Here is a 17,214-nt window from a genome sequence, read left to right on the forward strand (position 1 = left end):
ATGATATAGTAATTTTTTGAGGTTTGAGTTAGTCTATAATCTGTAAAGGCCTGAGAAGTTGAACTATACTCATGCTATTTCTACATTAAATTATGGCAACAAATCAACAAAATAATAATGATAATAATAATAATAATCTTTGAACTCTCTAGAATCCATTAAAGTTTTGTCAGTAAAGATCATTTTAAAATCAAAAGCCATGAGCAATTCCAAGCAAGTCCATACACCTCTGTCATCACACAATCAATCAGAGCAAAACATAGTGGAGTTTTTCATCAAAGACTGAATGAATATCAGTAACTTTTCCCTGTTTCAACATGCTGTGATCTCCTTTTGCTCCACATTTATTTAAGTAGCACAGAATTTCCACTTAACTGAAACAGATCTTAGGATTTGGACAAACACTGTCCATACCTTTGTTTCTGAAAGAATTTGACAATGAGTCCAAATGAATAGAAGTGAAACTCGTGTGTCATGCTGGGTGGCAACTTAATTTTCTCTATCCTTCATGCTGTGATAAAAGAGACTGAGTTCATGTTTAGTCTCTATAGGTAGAAAAAGTGAAGTAGAAAACTGAGCACATGTGCCTCCATTATGTGATATTTCATGTAGAGTTTAGAGATAAATTGTCTTCATTATACTCTCAGGTTTCCATTCCTACCTCGTTTAAAGCAGTAGTGAAATGGTTTCTGGGTCAGCAAGCACAGCAGTTACTGCCAAAGTTGACAATAGGCCAAATACCTTTAACATGTGAGTCACTTTCCTCTGCCACACTGCTAGCTCCAAACTCCTCTGGTCTCAAGCATCACCAACCAAATTGCTTCATCTTCTCTGTTGAGTGACAGTCATGCATATTCCTGTGAACTACATGGTTGACACTATCACATACATTGCTTCATTGGATCCTCACTATTAGTATTGGGTTTGAGGGGTGATACTATTATCTCTGATTTTGTCCATTAGAATCCTGATCTACTTCCCTGTTCCATGCACTGGTTTGAAAATGTTACTGAACACTCCCCACAAGGACAGTGGAAATATGAATGATTCAGCCAAAGTGGTTACTAGGAATTATGTAGACCACAATTTCCCAATATGCAAACTGTATCATGACACTGTGTGTGCCAAGGAGACGCCTTGGGTGAGGCACAGTCCAAGTTTTCCTCATTTCCACAAGCTTCCTGTTTCTCATCTCTCTAGTTTCTAACAGTTACTGCAACCATATCTTACTCTTCAGTCTGATGTCAAAAGCAAAAATTCAGAAGTTCCTCATCAATCAGGAGTCCTTGGGAGCAGGTGAAGCTCACCTAAGTAGGTAAGATGGAGATTTTATCACAACTGGGAGGCCAGATGGCAATGGCTCTCAGATGCAAGAGCTCTGAGGAGAGGCAACCTGCCTACCCAGCCTAGACCTGTCACCGGCTTGTTCTGTATTAAATCTCTCCAAGCTTTTGTTTTGTTTCGTTTTAATTGATAAAATGGAGAGTATTGGTACCCGCTTCATGGAGATTTTCTAGCTTTAACTTATGAAGCACCGAGGACAATGCCTAGCATAAGGTAAGCACTTACCATTAGCTACTAATAGTTTCAAAGCAGTGTTTAGATTATATAACATTTACAGATATAAAATCATCTGTATAAAGGCAGCAAATATATGAAAAGTTATTTTGCTTCAAAAGTAAACTGTAATTTTTATAAGTCAGACATGGATTTGTTACAGTAAAAGCTCTCTGGTATTAGTCCCTGGCTTATTCTTAGAAAAAGAATGAAAACATTTATTAAGGACTTACAGTGCACTGGGTGTGTTATATATATTATGTCACTTAGCCCTCCCTATAACACTATGAAATAGGTGATATTATTATCTTTATGATACTGACAAACAAAAAGACAAAGCTACAAAATAATTTGCCCAAGGTCAAAAATCTTGTTTGTGGTGAGGCTGAATTTCAAGTTCAGGCCAATTGACTGCAACACACTCAGATGATGAGCAAGCTACTCTCTTACTGGTGTCAGCCTGCTTTTGAAACTGCTTTTGAACCATGGCAAGAAAGTGAGGTACACATGGACATGTGCAAGATTATTCCTCTGGATGTTCACATATGACATAGCCACAGCATGAGAAGCTGATCATAGCTTGTTTGTTGGTAAAAGCTTCATCAATTCAAGGTTCTTGGTTGCTTTGTGGGATTCTGGTCTACCCTAGAGACACCTCTACTTTCACTGTGCTATGATGTGGAAACTTGTCCTATAAATCATTGGGAATTCAGGCACCTCACAGATGAACAATGACTTAAAATAAATTTTTAAAAAATGATTAAAATAAGATAAAAAAAGCCTCTATGCTAAATTGAATTCATTCCCTTTTAAGAACTGGACTATGTCAAGACAGTTTCTATGTGCAAAAGTAGATTAATAGTGTTTGGAGTTAGTTCATTTTATCTGTTGTCTTCCAAACATTATCAATGTTCCCAGGATCTTACTCCAGTTTCCATTAGGGCACTGTTTTTATTTCACAAGTCAAGATTGATGGATGAAATAAATCTGTGAATGTTAAATGTTTTCTGCCAGGCATTCTTGTGATGTGGCTGTTTTTAACAACAGTTTGTTTGATTTGTGGAACATTAAATGCTGGTGGATTCTTGAATTTGGAAAATGAAGTGAATCCTGAAGTGTGGATGAACACTGTAAGTCAAGAGCAATTCCAAAGAACATCAAATAAAGCAAGATTAGTGGGTGGTGGGAAAAATCTCTGATAAGAAAAACAGATGGATGGTTTTTAACAACTCTAGAAGGGTCAAGCTAGGTAGATCTGCTCCTTCAGTTGAATAATTAATATTTTCTACTAGTAATACAAAGCAGAATTGTATTGTATTATATACACCAACTCTTGTTCTGAATGTATACTTTAAGAATATTAAGCCATTTGGGTAGTGTATGAGACTGCCTTCTACTGGTCTATAGTTTTACCATTTTTAAACCAAGAAAGGTCTCTAATGACAAGTGACTGGAAAATATGGCTTTGTCAGAAAGAATATGTCAGTGATGAATATCACCCCCCTCAAAATTTGCCTACACTAGATATTATCTAACATTCTACTTGTTTCTTTTGTTTTGCTTTGTTTTTTTTTTTATTTTTAGTTTTTTAGGTACTGGGTATTTAACCCAGGTGTGCTCTACCCGTGAGCCACATCCCCAGCCCCTTTTATTTTATCATTTTACTTTATTTCATTTTTTTTTTGTCAGGGTCTCACTAAGTTGTTCAAATTGGCCTTGAATTTATAATCCTCCTCCCTTAGCCTCCCAAGTAGCTGGAATTACAGGAGGATGCCACCACACCTGACTATTTTTATTAAGACTTTAAGTGGGTAGATTAATTTTATGGTTACTTGTGGCTGAAGATTTTACATACTCCACCCCAATAAGATGCACTAGGTGCTTTGTTCTAGTTCCTTTTGATGTCATTCAGAAAAGAAGTTTAGTGGATGGCTGTCTTTTCCCTGGGCAGAGTGAAATCATTACCTACAATGGCTACCCCAGCGAAGAGTATGAGGTCACCACTGCAGATGGGTACATACTCAGCATCAACAGGATTCCCTGTGGAAGACGGCATGCTAGGAGCACAGGTACAAGATATGCGTCTGCTGAGAAGGGACTGCATGTGACTGAAATGTAAAGCTGGATATTCATAAAGAGAGTACTTTATCAAAATTTGTTTGAATTATTGGGGTGGTCTCTAAAAAAAGACTTATTCTTTTGCCTCTAATTCTTCAAAAACAGATAAAAGCCTAAAAATACCAAAGGCATGACCGATCTTACTCAGAGCCACTGGGGTTGTTTCTTAGGTTGGAAATGCCAAGGTGGAGCCTACATTTTGTTAGGTCATTCCTGGTTCCTCATATGTCCCAGGATATTGGATTTCCTCATTGTTGGAAGAGGCTTTTCTGGGTGGAAAGAAATTGACTCTAGTGGGGTACCCAGACAAGCTTCCTTTGCTCCCACTAAGATCCATGATCCTTTCTCTGCAGAGTAAAACATCAAGTTAAATGACAGTGGCACTTCTGGGAACTTTTTCCAGGAAGGATAACCAATATTCACATGCCCATTGGCCTAAGGGACGGTTTATGAATGGGAACAGCCTGGTGTTGTTAAAATGAGGCCTGAATGGTAGAATGAGGAGCCAAGCATGCAGAAGCTTGGGATAGTGCTTCTTAAAAATGAACCATAACTGCACAGGCTTTCAGAAGGGAAAAATAAGAGTTAGCAAAATACGTGCAGAGACTCAAAGGCAAGTCACTTATTAGCAGATGCTTACCATGTTGGTTCTGCATGGTTTCTCCCATCACCACTTTTAAGTGACAGCTAAAATCACTTTGACACTCTAAGAAAAAAATAATTTATAATAAATATTTAAAACTAATTGATAATTAATAAATAATACTGAATAAATAAATTCAAGAGTTTCAGAATGAAAAAGGGGAGTGGGATATAGATAGTTCTCCCAGATAAAGTATGGGATTTCCAGTTAGATTTGAAAGCAGAATAAGCAACAAATAGGTTTTTTTGAATTTCCAATTTAGGCTGTGCTTGTACTAAAGAAATTATTTGTTGTTATCATTATTTCAAATTTAATAGTGCATCCTGCATCTCTTTGTTTACTTTTGGGTTTGTCTTTTACTAAATCTGGGCAATAACAGGCTTGAGGGCAAGGAAGCCATGAAATAAAAAAAGGAGGAGAAATCTTATAGAAAAAAGTTTGCCTAAGGACAGAGAATCTTGGAAACACTTGTAGCTAAAAACCATTTATTTTCTGTGTTATTCTAAATAATTTAAAACAGTTAAAACCTCCAGCAACCCAGTAGTCACCATCTTACAGATGATGAAACTGAGGCACCACAGATTATGTAACAAGCCCATAGTCACACAAATAACCAAGACACAGAACCAGGACTCCAGGCAGCCACTGAATTAAGGTTACTGTTCTGCATTGTTCGCCCTGGTTCTTCCTGCAAACTTTCCCTTATGAATTTGGGAGTTGAAAGAAGGATAAGCTAATTCTACTTATTAATTATTAATTCTTTCAATATAAAAACTACTGTTGTAGTTTGCCAATGTTCTCCAGTGAGCAGAGGCTGGAATTTGAGTTAGACTTGGTGAGGAACTTACAAGTGCTTATTTATGCTCTCCTCCTCTTCCTCTCTGTAGGGATCCATGAAGCATGATATATTGTGCATCTTTATAAGCCACGTGCAGAACCTATGTTTACAGATGCTTCTCAACTTAGCATGGGATTATGTACTGATAAAATCAACTTAAAAATTTAAAGTAGCATAAGAAAAAGTGAATTTAATACACCTGACCTAATGAACACCATAGCTTCATGACACAGTGCACTGTGTAGTATGGATCATTTATCCACATGATCACATGCCTGTCTGGGAGCTGATGGTCATTGCCACCATTGACCAGCACCTTCAGAGTATTATATAATATATTGCTGGCCTAGAAAAAGATCAAAATTCAAAATTTGAAGTATGATTTATATTGAATACATATCAGTTTTGCACATGGGAAGGTTGAAAACAGTAAGTCAAGCCGTCATAAATTGGTGACCATTTGTAAATGAACACATAAAAATAGAGCAGTTACACTTCTCTGTTGGAATGAGACAGAATCAGGTTTGTCTCTTCTCTGTACTTTTGTTAGTTGAAAGACCTGCTGGGAAAATCACTTATCTTCCCTAAGCCTTGTTTTCCACATCTTTAAAATAGCAACTACTTTCAAAAGTTATTATAAGAGTTTAATAAGATAATTCATGTAGATCATTCTACCTAGCTCCAGGTACAAAGTTTGTGCTCAAGAAATTGAAGTTATATGATTATAATTCTTTGCACTAATGATAGGGAGAAAAGCATATTCTGTTTATGTCTTCTATTCTTGGCATGTATTTATGTGTGGTAAGTGTTGCTATCAGTTTGGACATACTTTATTTATCACAGATTCTTCTTGATTTCTGTCTTTGTACCACCGTCACAGGTCCCCGGCCAGTTGTGTACTTGCAGCATGCCCTGTTTTCAGACACTGCCTACTGGCTTGAGAATTATGCCAATGGAAGTCTTGGATTCCTTCTAGCAGATGCAGGTTACGACGTATGGATGGGAAATAGTCGGGGGAACACTTGGTCAAGAAGACACAAAACACTCTCAGAAAATGAAGAGAAATTCTGGGCCTTTAGGTAAACTATATCTAAGAAAAACAAGTTGGAGGCAATTTCTTGAAATATATAATAGTATGGATGGTATTAATAATAGTCTATAATACTTGAAGTCATGAAGCTCCTCATCATTTCTACTGACATCTTAAATTGTAAGAATCTTTCATTTTGACTGATTCTCCCACAGGCAAATTGTGCCAGTTAAACAAGATCATCTGATATTCCAATTCAATCTGACTATACTTTATAAATATGTTCAAGGGACAACTCAGAATACTCCTATGACCCATGCATGCATTCATTCAACCAATATTTATGAAGTGCCTACTGTATGCACTATCTTATGCCCTGAGCGTTCAAATCTATTCAGATCAAATCCCTGGCCTCATGAAGCTTGTATTTATTCTAATGGCATTTTTATAAATCTTTTCCTAGACAGCCCATCAATTTTGCAAAGATGATGTGTATTAATACTGTATTTATTTTAAAAACACTGTTCTGAGATTGAACAGAATGCAATTTTCAGGAAAATTTCAATATAAAATTTTCAAAACAGTATTAATGGGCAATGAGAATATTTTAATATGTTGTCTGTTTCTTTTAATGGAAGTGTTTCTCTGCTACCAGATGATAAGCTGGTGCCTACAATAGCTTGCCCTTCCTCAAACTTAAGCTCCCTATTGGTTTGCTGCTAGAATAGACCATGCGTTCCTATATTCTTGAATATTAATGAAATATTAAGCACCCAGTGACAGGCTGAGAGGAGAAGGAGGATAGAATAAATTGTTAGGGCTAGAGCTCTGTGGAAGGTGCTAGTCAGGAAGCATTTCATGTCACCAGTCCTTGACTGGGAGCTTGGCGGTAAATGTACTTGAAGGCATTACAAATTTCCACTTATACTTGGTAGTATCAATTTAGAGATCTCTTCATATATGCTTTCAATAAGCAGGTCTCTAGCTCATGGTATACTGACAATATAACAGGCCTTTTCATTAATGCTGGTTGGACTGGTACTATAGAACTTTTGTATATATTGAATATATAGAAAGAAGTACTAATAATAGCAACATCTGATCAAGAGCCTACCAATAGTCAGGTCATTTATTTCACACTATGCAATGCCTAGAGCAGCCCTGGAAACCAGGACCTATCCTGTTCATTTCTCAAATGAGGAAGTTTAGGCTCAGGGCATTTCAGGAACTTATCAAAAGTGACTCAGCTAGTGAATGACAGGACCATAACTGACAACATTCCTGTTTCCAAAAGTGAGATTACATAGCCCTAGGAGTCTTGAATCCCATGGGATTGTCAGAAGCTGAGGCATGCAAACTATATGAGGAAAGGGAAGAGAAAGAAAAGCAAGAGAATAGAATGAAGAATAAGGCTGAACTTTAGATAGCATCCCCAAGTCTTGCAAGCACTTCTGTTATTGGGAAGTAACCTGTAAATCAAGACAAAAGCTACAATGGTCTATACTTAATTGGGTAAGTAATGAGATACCCACTGAATAAGTAGACAGCACAGAATTCTGGGTATAAAAAAAGAAGTGGGAAAGTGTCTGAGTTTTAAACTTACAGTTTCAAGTATTTATAAGCCCTTGTTTTATTTTGCAGTTTTGATGAAATGGCCAAATACGACCTCCCAGGAATAATAGATTTCATTGTGAATAAAACTGGTCAGGAAAAGTTGTATTTCATTGGACATTCACTCGGCACTACCATAGGTATGCTAACAAGGGCCAGTGTTATTAGAATCTTATGGGAATATGCCTTTGAATTGGAATAGAGTAACTGCTATTTATAGTGCCCTTAATACTCTGTCCTGTGCTGGGAACAACCCTCACGCTCTGAGTGGCTGTGAACCTCCAGTCCAGAGATGAGCAGCATATCCAGCAAACTTTTCCTCAATTTTGGGTCATAGCCACACATCTGTAATGATGTTGTAATTTTCCACAAATAATCATGTGCCCCCAATCCAGAAAATTCTAAAGAATAAGTTTCTAGATTTCCTCTGAGCTGAAAAACTGAAGCATAGTATCATGAAATATCTCTGAGAAATGATAAATATAAACAAGTGGGGTCTTCCTTAAAACCCAGATTGGATTGAAATAAAATAAAAGGGAGAAGATCATATTTAATTTAAACAAGTTTAAAAGATAAGGTCTCATTTGTTTGTGGATTGGACGCAAAAGCTTATTGTGATAAATTAACTGAGCTAATATGCTCAGCATATTATCTAATATTCATCTAATAACAAATGTAAACAGTGTGGATATTTATAATTTTAAAAAATCACCTTCTTTTAAAAAAAAACGTATACCTTAATTATTGCCAAGATCTTTTGGAAATAAATAAATAATCTAGTTCCAAGTAAAAGTTTAAAAGAGGCCAAGCATAGTGGCACATGACTGTAATCCCAGTGGCTTGGGAGGCTGTGGCAGGAGGATCATGAGTTCAAAGCCAGCCTCAACAAAAATGAGGTGCTAAGCAACTCATTAAGACCCTGTCTCTAAATAAAATACAGAATAGGGCTGGGGTTGTGGCTCAGTGGTTGAGTACCCCTGAGTTCAGTCCCTGGTACCCATCCAAAAAAAAACATTTAAAGAAACTAATAATAAAAATTTGAATATGTTAAGTTTCTAATTTTAAGATAATAACTCATGCAAAATGCACAATTTGGGTAAAACTATGCAAGAAACAATAAATCTTGTTACCATATTTCCACAACCACCACCATCAACATCAATAACAAACATACAGAGAATTACTTTATAATGACAGTTTACAAGCTTGAAACAATCAGGGAGAGCGGAGCACACAGACCAAAAGAATATTAAAGGACTGCTAGGAGAGCCCAAGAAATGCTACTAAGAGGTGAATAATTTTACCATAATTTCTAGTGCCTATTGATTATATTTAAGACCTTATGTTCAGTGCTTTTTCTCCCTCTAATCTTCTGAACAACTCTACTGTTATTATCTCTGTCTCATACAAGAGGAAACAGATGTTCAGAGAAATTGAGTTTCCTAAGGTCTCTGAGCACATAGAGACAGAACATAGATTCAAACCAAGTCAGTCTGACTTCACCAACAGAGGGTCTGGGCACTGTGGAGAGAGGACTGTACAGAGGAGAATGACTTGAGTTGGATCTGGGAAAGTGAGACTTAGAAATACTCTTATATTTGATCTGCAGAGAATACAGAGAATATGACCATCAGTGTTCTGCACTATACTGAGGGCATGAAATGTTTCAGTGAGCACTGTTTGTATTTTGGACAGAGCAACTTTGTCACATGGGAAGGATCCACTATTTGTAGGACATTTAGCAATCCAAGTCCCAGGCCCACTAAATGTCAGTATGGCTTTCAAATTAGTGTAAACACCAGAAAACTCACCTATACACGTTTTCAAAAACCCTCTGGCAGAAGTATTACCCCTTGTTCAGAGTTGTTGACTCAATTGTTTAGTCAATCGTCCAGTTTTTCCCTGACTGACCAAAACAGTTTTAGCATTTTAGTAAGCATCTCTATGTGCCACACACCCACCCCGCTTCCAGCAGAGGCCCAGGAAATCACCTCATGAAATGAAAATATATAGGTACCCGGCATAGTCTTTTTAGCATAGTGATGATCTTCACCATCATCCTCACAGGGATACTGTTGAAAGAGCAGAACCAATGGAAGGACTAGGTCCTTACTTGGACCATAGTGGACCCAATAAAAGCCCCTCCCATGTTGGAAGCTGGAAAGAGTCTGAGTTATTTGTGAGCATCCAGCAAGGCACTGGAGCAAAGAAATCCTACTCTACAGTGAGAAAAAAATCCTATGGAAAACTGGATAATACTGTGGATGAACCAATTAATGCATGTTTTGTGGACTGATTATTTCCTTTCAGAAGCTCTGTGACTCATTCCTCATCTCAGAGTTGGGGGTAAAATGATTCACCCCATAATTCACCCCATGCTTGGGAGTTAAGGTTGAGTACAGTTCACCCAGCTATTAGTAGATGCTTCAGCAGCCTCCCCGTCACCCTTCACCTACCAGGTACTCCATATCCACAACCAAATTAAATTGTCTATCAATGGAATAAAAGAAAGGGGGACTTAGGAGTAGAAAGAACTGAAGGCAGATTATCTTTGCAGAAAAAATTCCCACTTCATCCACAAAATCGTTGCAATAGAAGGACAAAGGAAATTAATAAATAGATCCCCACTTTTGCTGGTAGAAATATTGCCTATGTATTTTTAATTTTTACAAGATTATCTTGTCTCTATTCTTCCAGGATTTGTAGCCTTTTCCACCATGCCCAAACTGGCACAAAGAATCAAAATGAATTTTGCCCTGAGTCCTGTGATCTCATTCAGATACCCCACAAGCATTTTTACCAGTTTTTTTCTACTTCCAAATTCCATAATCAAGGTAGGCTTCTCCTTTTGCCAAAATTTACCTGAGGATCTCATTTGGGATCATAGATCTTTATTAGCTTTAAATCTATTATGAAGTAAAGTAGGAACTCTAAGTAAATAAAATCTAAGACTCCATGAACATGTGCTTGTGAATGTGTGTATTGTGTGTGCCATGGTATCTACCGGTCCCACACAATATCTACTGTACCCAGTCACAGAGCTGAGTACATGCCAAAATCTCAATCTGAGCTGAGTGCTATATTCATAGAGAGTCTTCTCACAAGTTTTCTTGTTCTATTTATTTGGGCAGGTCAATGAATTCACAATGTCCAATTAGAAGACACTCTTCAAGTTATGTATGATCATGGATGTCCTCGTTTAGATGTTAGATAAGGCTAACATGATTTTTTTTCCATATGGGAGCTTGCTCTAATTTATTAAAGTTACATTCCAAAGCCTCAGTGTCTCACAGCTCATGTATTTATTCAAGTATTTATTGGTATTATTTAAGGGATGAAAAGGTTCTGTAATTGACAATTATAGATTTGAAATTTTATTCACTAAATCGTTGTTCTGTATTTTTTCCATGAAGGTCATGTACACAAAGAGCATATGTTTTTAAAAGGTTTCCCTTTCAATTTGGGGCAATGGTAAAAATGGATTTGGGCTAAAATGAAGTCAAGGGCAACTATTTAGAATATCATAATAATTCGCTTATAAAAAGATGAGACCCAGATTTGGAGTAGAATAGTAGGAATGGGAAAAAGTATTAATGAGCTAACATAAGGAGGAACTTCTATTAGGCCTAATGATTCATTTGATAACAGTTTTATTCTATTGTTTACTGTGAGCATAAGTGAGGTGACATCCCCTTTGCAGGGTTGGTAGTTTTTTTTTCAAAATGTGTTGACATCATGTGAATGTTACCTCCATTTGGGCAGGGTTAAGTAAACTAATCTGTCAAATTCAGAGGCAGATATATCTATCTATAAATAAACCAGTTTTAAACATGTGTTGCTATTCTATAGATCATAAGTCAACCAAATAATGTCCCTGGGTTATCTTAGTTCACATTCTGCACTGTCAAAATTCCTGCCATTTTAAGTCCTATTCTCTGGCTCCCCGCTGCCTTTGACTATCTCCAGAAGCTTATTTTTCCAAGACTTTGAAGTTTTTAGCTATGCTGTCTTTGTGACATCATCACAACTTCAATGTCCAGTGGCACCTTCTCTTTGGTACTACATTCTGTACTTTACATGTGACAGTTGACTAATCCAGGACAGTACAAGAAAGCCAATGTGTACATGAGTAATATGAAAACCCTGCTTTTCCTTTCTAGTCAGTATAATGTTTCACCATAAGGAAAAAAAAACATCCCATTTCTCTAATTTCTGATTAGACAGAAAATAGGAAGCTTCACCATGAAGAACTAAATTTGAGGTGAAGATTCCTTACTGCTGACTCCCTGTAAATAACGTTTAATGATCTTCCTCATTTGGAAGTGAATTCCTAAGTCATTTTTCCTGAGCAACTTGATTTCCTGGACTAAAACAGCAAATAGATCCTCCACTATGATGCATTTCTACAATGAAGGTATTTTCAAGAAGTCTGAACATGGACCTTGAAAAAATAATTGATTTTTATTTTTACAGGCTATGTTTGGTACTAAAGGTTTCTTTTTAGAAGATAAGACCAAGAAGACACCTTCTACCAAAATCTGCAACAATAAAATACTCTGGGTGATATGTAGTGAATTTTTGTCCTTATGGGCTGGATACAACAAGAAAAATATGAATATGGTATGTATAATAATTTTGGAGCCATTTAATGCTTGAAGAAATCCCAGCTTTCCTGTGACTCATTCTTATCCACTATAGTTTGTATGGTCCTTTAAAGGTACCTTTAAAGGCAGATATTTGCTATGCATAGCTGATTAGATATTCCATGGACCTTACATGTAAGGACTGTGGAAGGAAAAGGCAGCTGCATCCTTCCATCCCTGGTCAAAGTTAGGAGCGTGGATGTTCTATGATGAGTAATAGATTTTCACCTGTTCACAATCAGCCACAATATACTACAGTTAACATGTATTTATTGCATTTGAATATGTTGAGTTATAAAATGAAATCTTAGAAAAGGATGAAAGCATTGTTCTCATTTCATATGTGCCTTCCTGTATGAGTGACTGTGGTTTCAAATAAAACTCACCACTTAACTTGGAAAAATCTCAGACAGTATGGGAAGTAGAATCCCCTTTCTATGAAGAAGTAGTAGTCCATTTTAAATCAAATCTTTTTTTTCCTGTTATTGAGAATTCAAAAAGGAGGAAGAGGTGAGCAATTTCAATTCACAGATTAGTGTGGTTGAATAGTTTTCTCTGCTGTATTCTAATTATCAGCCAATGAGTGTGTTATAGTGAACTCAGTCCCAAGATATCTATTTTCCAAAAGCCAGTCCATCCCTATGCTTATAGAAGCTAAATTATGTTAAGTTGAAACTCATGAGGAACCATTGTTCAAAGCCTGTTTTTTTCCAAAAGTACAGATTTTTAAATTTCCCTTGAATGAGTGCATTATATTCTAAGACATATAATTACAATTACTCTTTGATCTGTATAATTTTCATCCTTAGGATGTTTACAGAGATTGAAGTACTCTTTGGAAAGAATTGACTTTTAGTTTTACTTTTACTCCCATAAGAGCCTAGCCAGTTTGTAATATTTTTAATATATTCATTTACGAGAAGTAAAAACAGAAACTCAGAGATACTCAATAACTTGACCAAGGTCATAGAGCTGATAATGAAAAACAGGGGTCTGAAATTCAGGTTTTATACCTCTTGATTTGTGACAGTGCACATGTACGAACATGCACATACCAACGTGCTCTTGCACATAACACCTTCCCTGGTTTCTGAGCTCCTTAATGTCCATCACACCTGATTCTACTTCAAAACAAGTGAATTACCCTGTATATTCAGAGCTGGCGCAGGTTTGCTGTCCAGCAGCCCATCCTACTAGTCAACCTATGGTTCACTCACATTCGAGTTCCTGACATCAATATGGGTTTATTTAGATGATTCTCCATCATCATTTTCAAAACACCAGTATTGATCATTAATTCCTGCTTTTGAAATGCATAGTTCATTTCATTGGGTGATTGTTGCTGTAACATGGGTTTGATTTCTCTTAGAGTCGAATGGATGTGTATCTATCCCATGCTCCCACTGGATCATCAATACAGAACATACTGCATTTAAAACAGGTAGAGTCCTTGTCGTGGGAAACCACACCAAACCTTACTCTCATTATAGATAAATGGACAGAGTTCACTCTCAGACTCACCCAAGAACTTAGCAACTTGCTTTCAATTTGTCCTTGTTGCCTCCTTCCTGTTTTGATTTCCCTAGATTTACAAAGAAGGTGGGAGGTTTATAGTGCAGACCAACTAGATGACATAAATGAATCCCATCTTAAATCAAAACAAATAAAGTAGTCCCTGAGTTTAAGTTAAGAGTTAAATTGAGAGGGCCTCAGAAGAGCTGCAACCTTTCCAGAGAGAGAAAAATCTGGGATTTGACTTTCTTCCACAGAGACTTGGTTTTCCATTAGTTTTTCCTGTAAACCAAAGAAGACCATTGTTTTCCTTTCAATAAAAAGGACACAATTTTTCATAATAATAGTAAGATGTACATTCTTCTGGTGATCCAGGGGCCTTGTTTTCTTCCCAGTGTTTTTCTCAGACTTGCTGTTGGAACTCATGATTTTTATCCTAAATATTCTTTTTCTAAAACACATTTATTTCAGCTTTACCGATCTGAAGAATTCAGAGCCTATGATTGGGGAAGTGAAGCTGAAAATATGCTTCATTATAATAAGGTAAGCTACTGAGAATGACCCCAGGAGGGGATTTTGAGAAGTTTTAATATGAAATTATTTGAGAGTAAGAAGAATCCTACCTGCTAATTGGTGACATTTATGCTGATGAGAGTTTTATGAAATAAATATATAATTTTAATCTGCATTCATTTCAGAATTTTTAGGAGATAAAAGGGATACATATAAAGAAAGTAAAATTATTTGTATCCTACCACCCAGAAATAACTGGATGTATTAATGATCTGACATATTTATTCTGTTTTTTTCAGGATTGTTTTGGTTTGTACAACTTTTAATCTTGCTTCTTCATTTTAAATTATAGCAAGATAACCAATGTTACTGATAACTTTTTTTTTCAAAATATATTTTGTAGAGGGAAATAAATTTATTCATACATAGCAGAAAGTGTGAATTTCATTTTGCTTTAGTTCCTCTTTTTTATTCAATTTCTGAATATTGATCTCATATTTTACTATCTTTTTGTATAAAAACATTTTAAAGTATTGGGTTTTCCAAATATGCAATAAAGTTATCTTAAAATAATAAGTTTCTGATATATATATATATATATATATAATATATATATTATATATATATATGTGTGTGTGTGTGTGTGTAATTTTAATGGGAGCATAATAATGGAAATTGTTTCAGAAAAACTTTGACAGAATACATACACATTTTTTAATATCAACAGGGGAAACAACTAAGATTCCACATGAAAGTTAAAAAGCTTTATTTAACATTTAAGAATTGGATCATAAGGTATCTTTTTCCATATAACTTTACATATCAAAATTTGTAGACTCATTTAGCACTTCATTTGAAATCTCTCCCTTACAACCTTTCTATTCTCAATCAGGGATTGGGCTTCTAAATGTGAACTAAGCACATTAAATTAAATTTTCCAATGTCTTCCCAGACTATCTTTAAAGACTTTTTGCTAGTGCAAACACATATCAATTAAGTTGTTTCTCAGGATCAAAACAATTAAACCAGTCACTTTCTGAGCAATGCAATAAATTGTTAGAGGAATAAGATTCTACTGACCTCTTAAGACAATTACAAGAGGTAAACTATATCATTGATTTCAACTTTATTACATTCCCCTAGAGAAACTAGTCTGTACTAGCTTCAGCTTGCTTTCCCTCAAGTCCCCAGCTCGATCTCTGTCCCCACATTATGTGTTATTGAGTGCTAGAGAATCAACCTAGTGCCACGAGTGTAGGGCTTTCCCTCCATCTCATTCCTCAATGTTTTCCTCACCTTGAAGAGAACCTGGCATATCCAGAGCCCTTAATACCTATGTGTTGCGTAAATGAACTTTACTTGCACCCAAATATCTCTGTCCTCCTAATTTTTCCCCTCTTTTCTCTATTAGGAAGATAATCTGCTTCTGTGCCCATTTCCCTATATCTTCTTACCTCCTCTTCCTAAAGTTTTGGTGTGTAAAGTTATATGGAAAAATATACCTTGGGATCCAATTCTTACCTCCCGTTCCTCCTGACTGCTCTTTTTATCTTACATGAACTCCTGTCCTTTATGAAAAAGAGCAAACAAACCTTCTCTTAACCCGTCAATTCTATCTAATTGCCATCAGTCCTTCACTGTTTCTATTAACATTTTTCAATATTCAAGAGGGCTTCTTTCCCTCTTTGGCTCACTCCTTAACCTTGGAAAATGTAGTTTCATTCTTTATCTTTCTATTATAAGTACTCTATTAAGTCACTCTCAGCTTTTAATTGCCATCCATCTCATTCACCAGTGTTTTGTTTTGTTTTCATTTTGAGGCAGATTATCACTAAGTTACCTAGACTAGCCTCAAATTTGTGATCCTCCTTTGTCAGCCTCCCAAATCACTGGCATTACAGTTATATACTATGGTGACCGGTTGACTCCTCTTTTTTGAAGCCCCCAGTTAGAAACAATTTCCTCTTTCTTTTCATTTCCATTGCCTTTCAGGGGTGTTTTATGGCATGCAGCATACACTACTTTACATACAGATGTTTGTTTAGCTGCCGTGTCTTTGTTGCTCTTCTGCGCTCCTTGAAGGTAGGGACAGTAGAGTATCTTCTTACCTCCCTCATTGCCTCACAGAGCTATGATCATGGCAGACACTCCTTTAACAGCCTTCCCATTTGTTGGAGTTCAGCTGCTGCTATGAGGCGCCTCCTCTCATGAATGCCTTTTCTTTCTCTTTCACAGAGTCGTCCTCCACTCTATGACTTGACTGCCATGAAAGTGCCCACTGCTATTTGGGCTGGAGGACATGACATGCTTATAACACCAAAGGACATTGACAGGATACTCCCCCAAATTAGGAATCTTCGTTACTTCAAACTATTGCCAGATTGGAACCACTTTGATTTCATCTGGGGCCTCGATGCCCCGCACCGGGTATACAATAAGATCATAGCTTTGATGAAAGAATATCTCTAAATCTAATGCATCTACTTTTCAGTTTAAAATTTCTTCCAAGCCCCTAAGAAGCCTTAGGAGAAATACTAAGGAACAGTGAGATCGCCCCCACCACCCTTGCTGCTATTGCCAAGGTGTTCCCTTATCTGGGCATCCCAACTAGGGATTATTTGAACTGCGCCATTCTTTTCTTTAAGAGATGTTTGCACCTGAAATCTCAGGATCCTACCCTCTTAGACAGGACTAAGGTCTCTTTTTAATCCAAGATGATCTAGTAAGCACATCTCTATTAAATGTACAA

General features: G+C 36.5%; 1 protein-coding gene across 1 annotated transcript; it reads left to right on the forward strand.

The window, feature by feature from the left end:
- The first annotated feature begins 682 nt into the window (after window positions 1-682).
- Window positions 683-16,934, forward strand: Lipn (lipase family member N). The gene is made up of 11 exons (XM_076835209.1): window positions 683-750; window positions 1,238-1,311; window positions 2,572-2,687; window positions 3,509-3,626; window positions 6,037-6,235; window positions 7,828-7,937; window positions 10,495-10,631; window positions 12,271-12,417; window positions 13,810-13,881; window positions 14,424-14,495; window positions 16,701-16,934. Exons 1-11 carry the CDS (start codon window positions 683-685, stop codon window positions 16,932-16,934), a joined length of 1,347 nt encoding a protein of 448 aa, XP_076691324.1.
- The last annotated feature ends 280 nt before the right edge of the window (window positions 16,935-17,214 follow it).

The sequence above is a fragment of the Callospermophilus lateralis genome, chromosome 15 (genome assembly GCF_048772815.1).
Source record: "Callospermophilus lateralis isolate mCalLat2 chromosome 15, mCalLat2.hap1, whole genome shotgun sequence".
NCBI lineage: Eukaryota > Metazoa > Chordata > Mammalia > Rodentia > Sciuridae > Callospermophilus > Callospermophilus lateralis.

Coding starts and splice junctions, on each gene's coding strand:
- Lipn (XM_076835209.1), top strand. CDS start 683: ATGGTTTCTGGGTCAGCAAGCACAGCAGTTACTGCCAAAGTTGACAAT. Junction 2,688..3,508: donor CTGAAGTGTGGATGAACACT/GTAAGTCAAGAG, acceptor TTCCCTGGGCAG/AGTGAAATCATTACCTACAA. Junction 3,627..6,036: donor ACGGCATGCTAGGAGCACAG/GTACAAGATATG, acceptor CCACCGTCACAG/GTCCCCGGCCAGTTGTGTAC.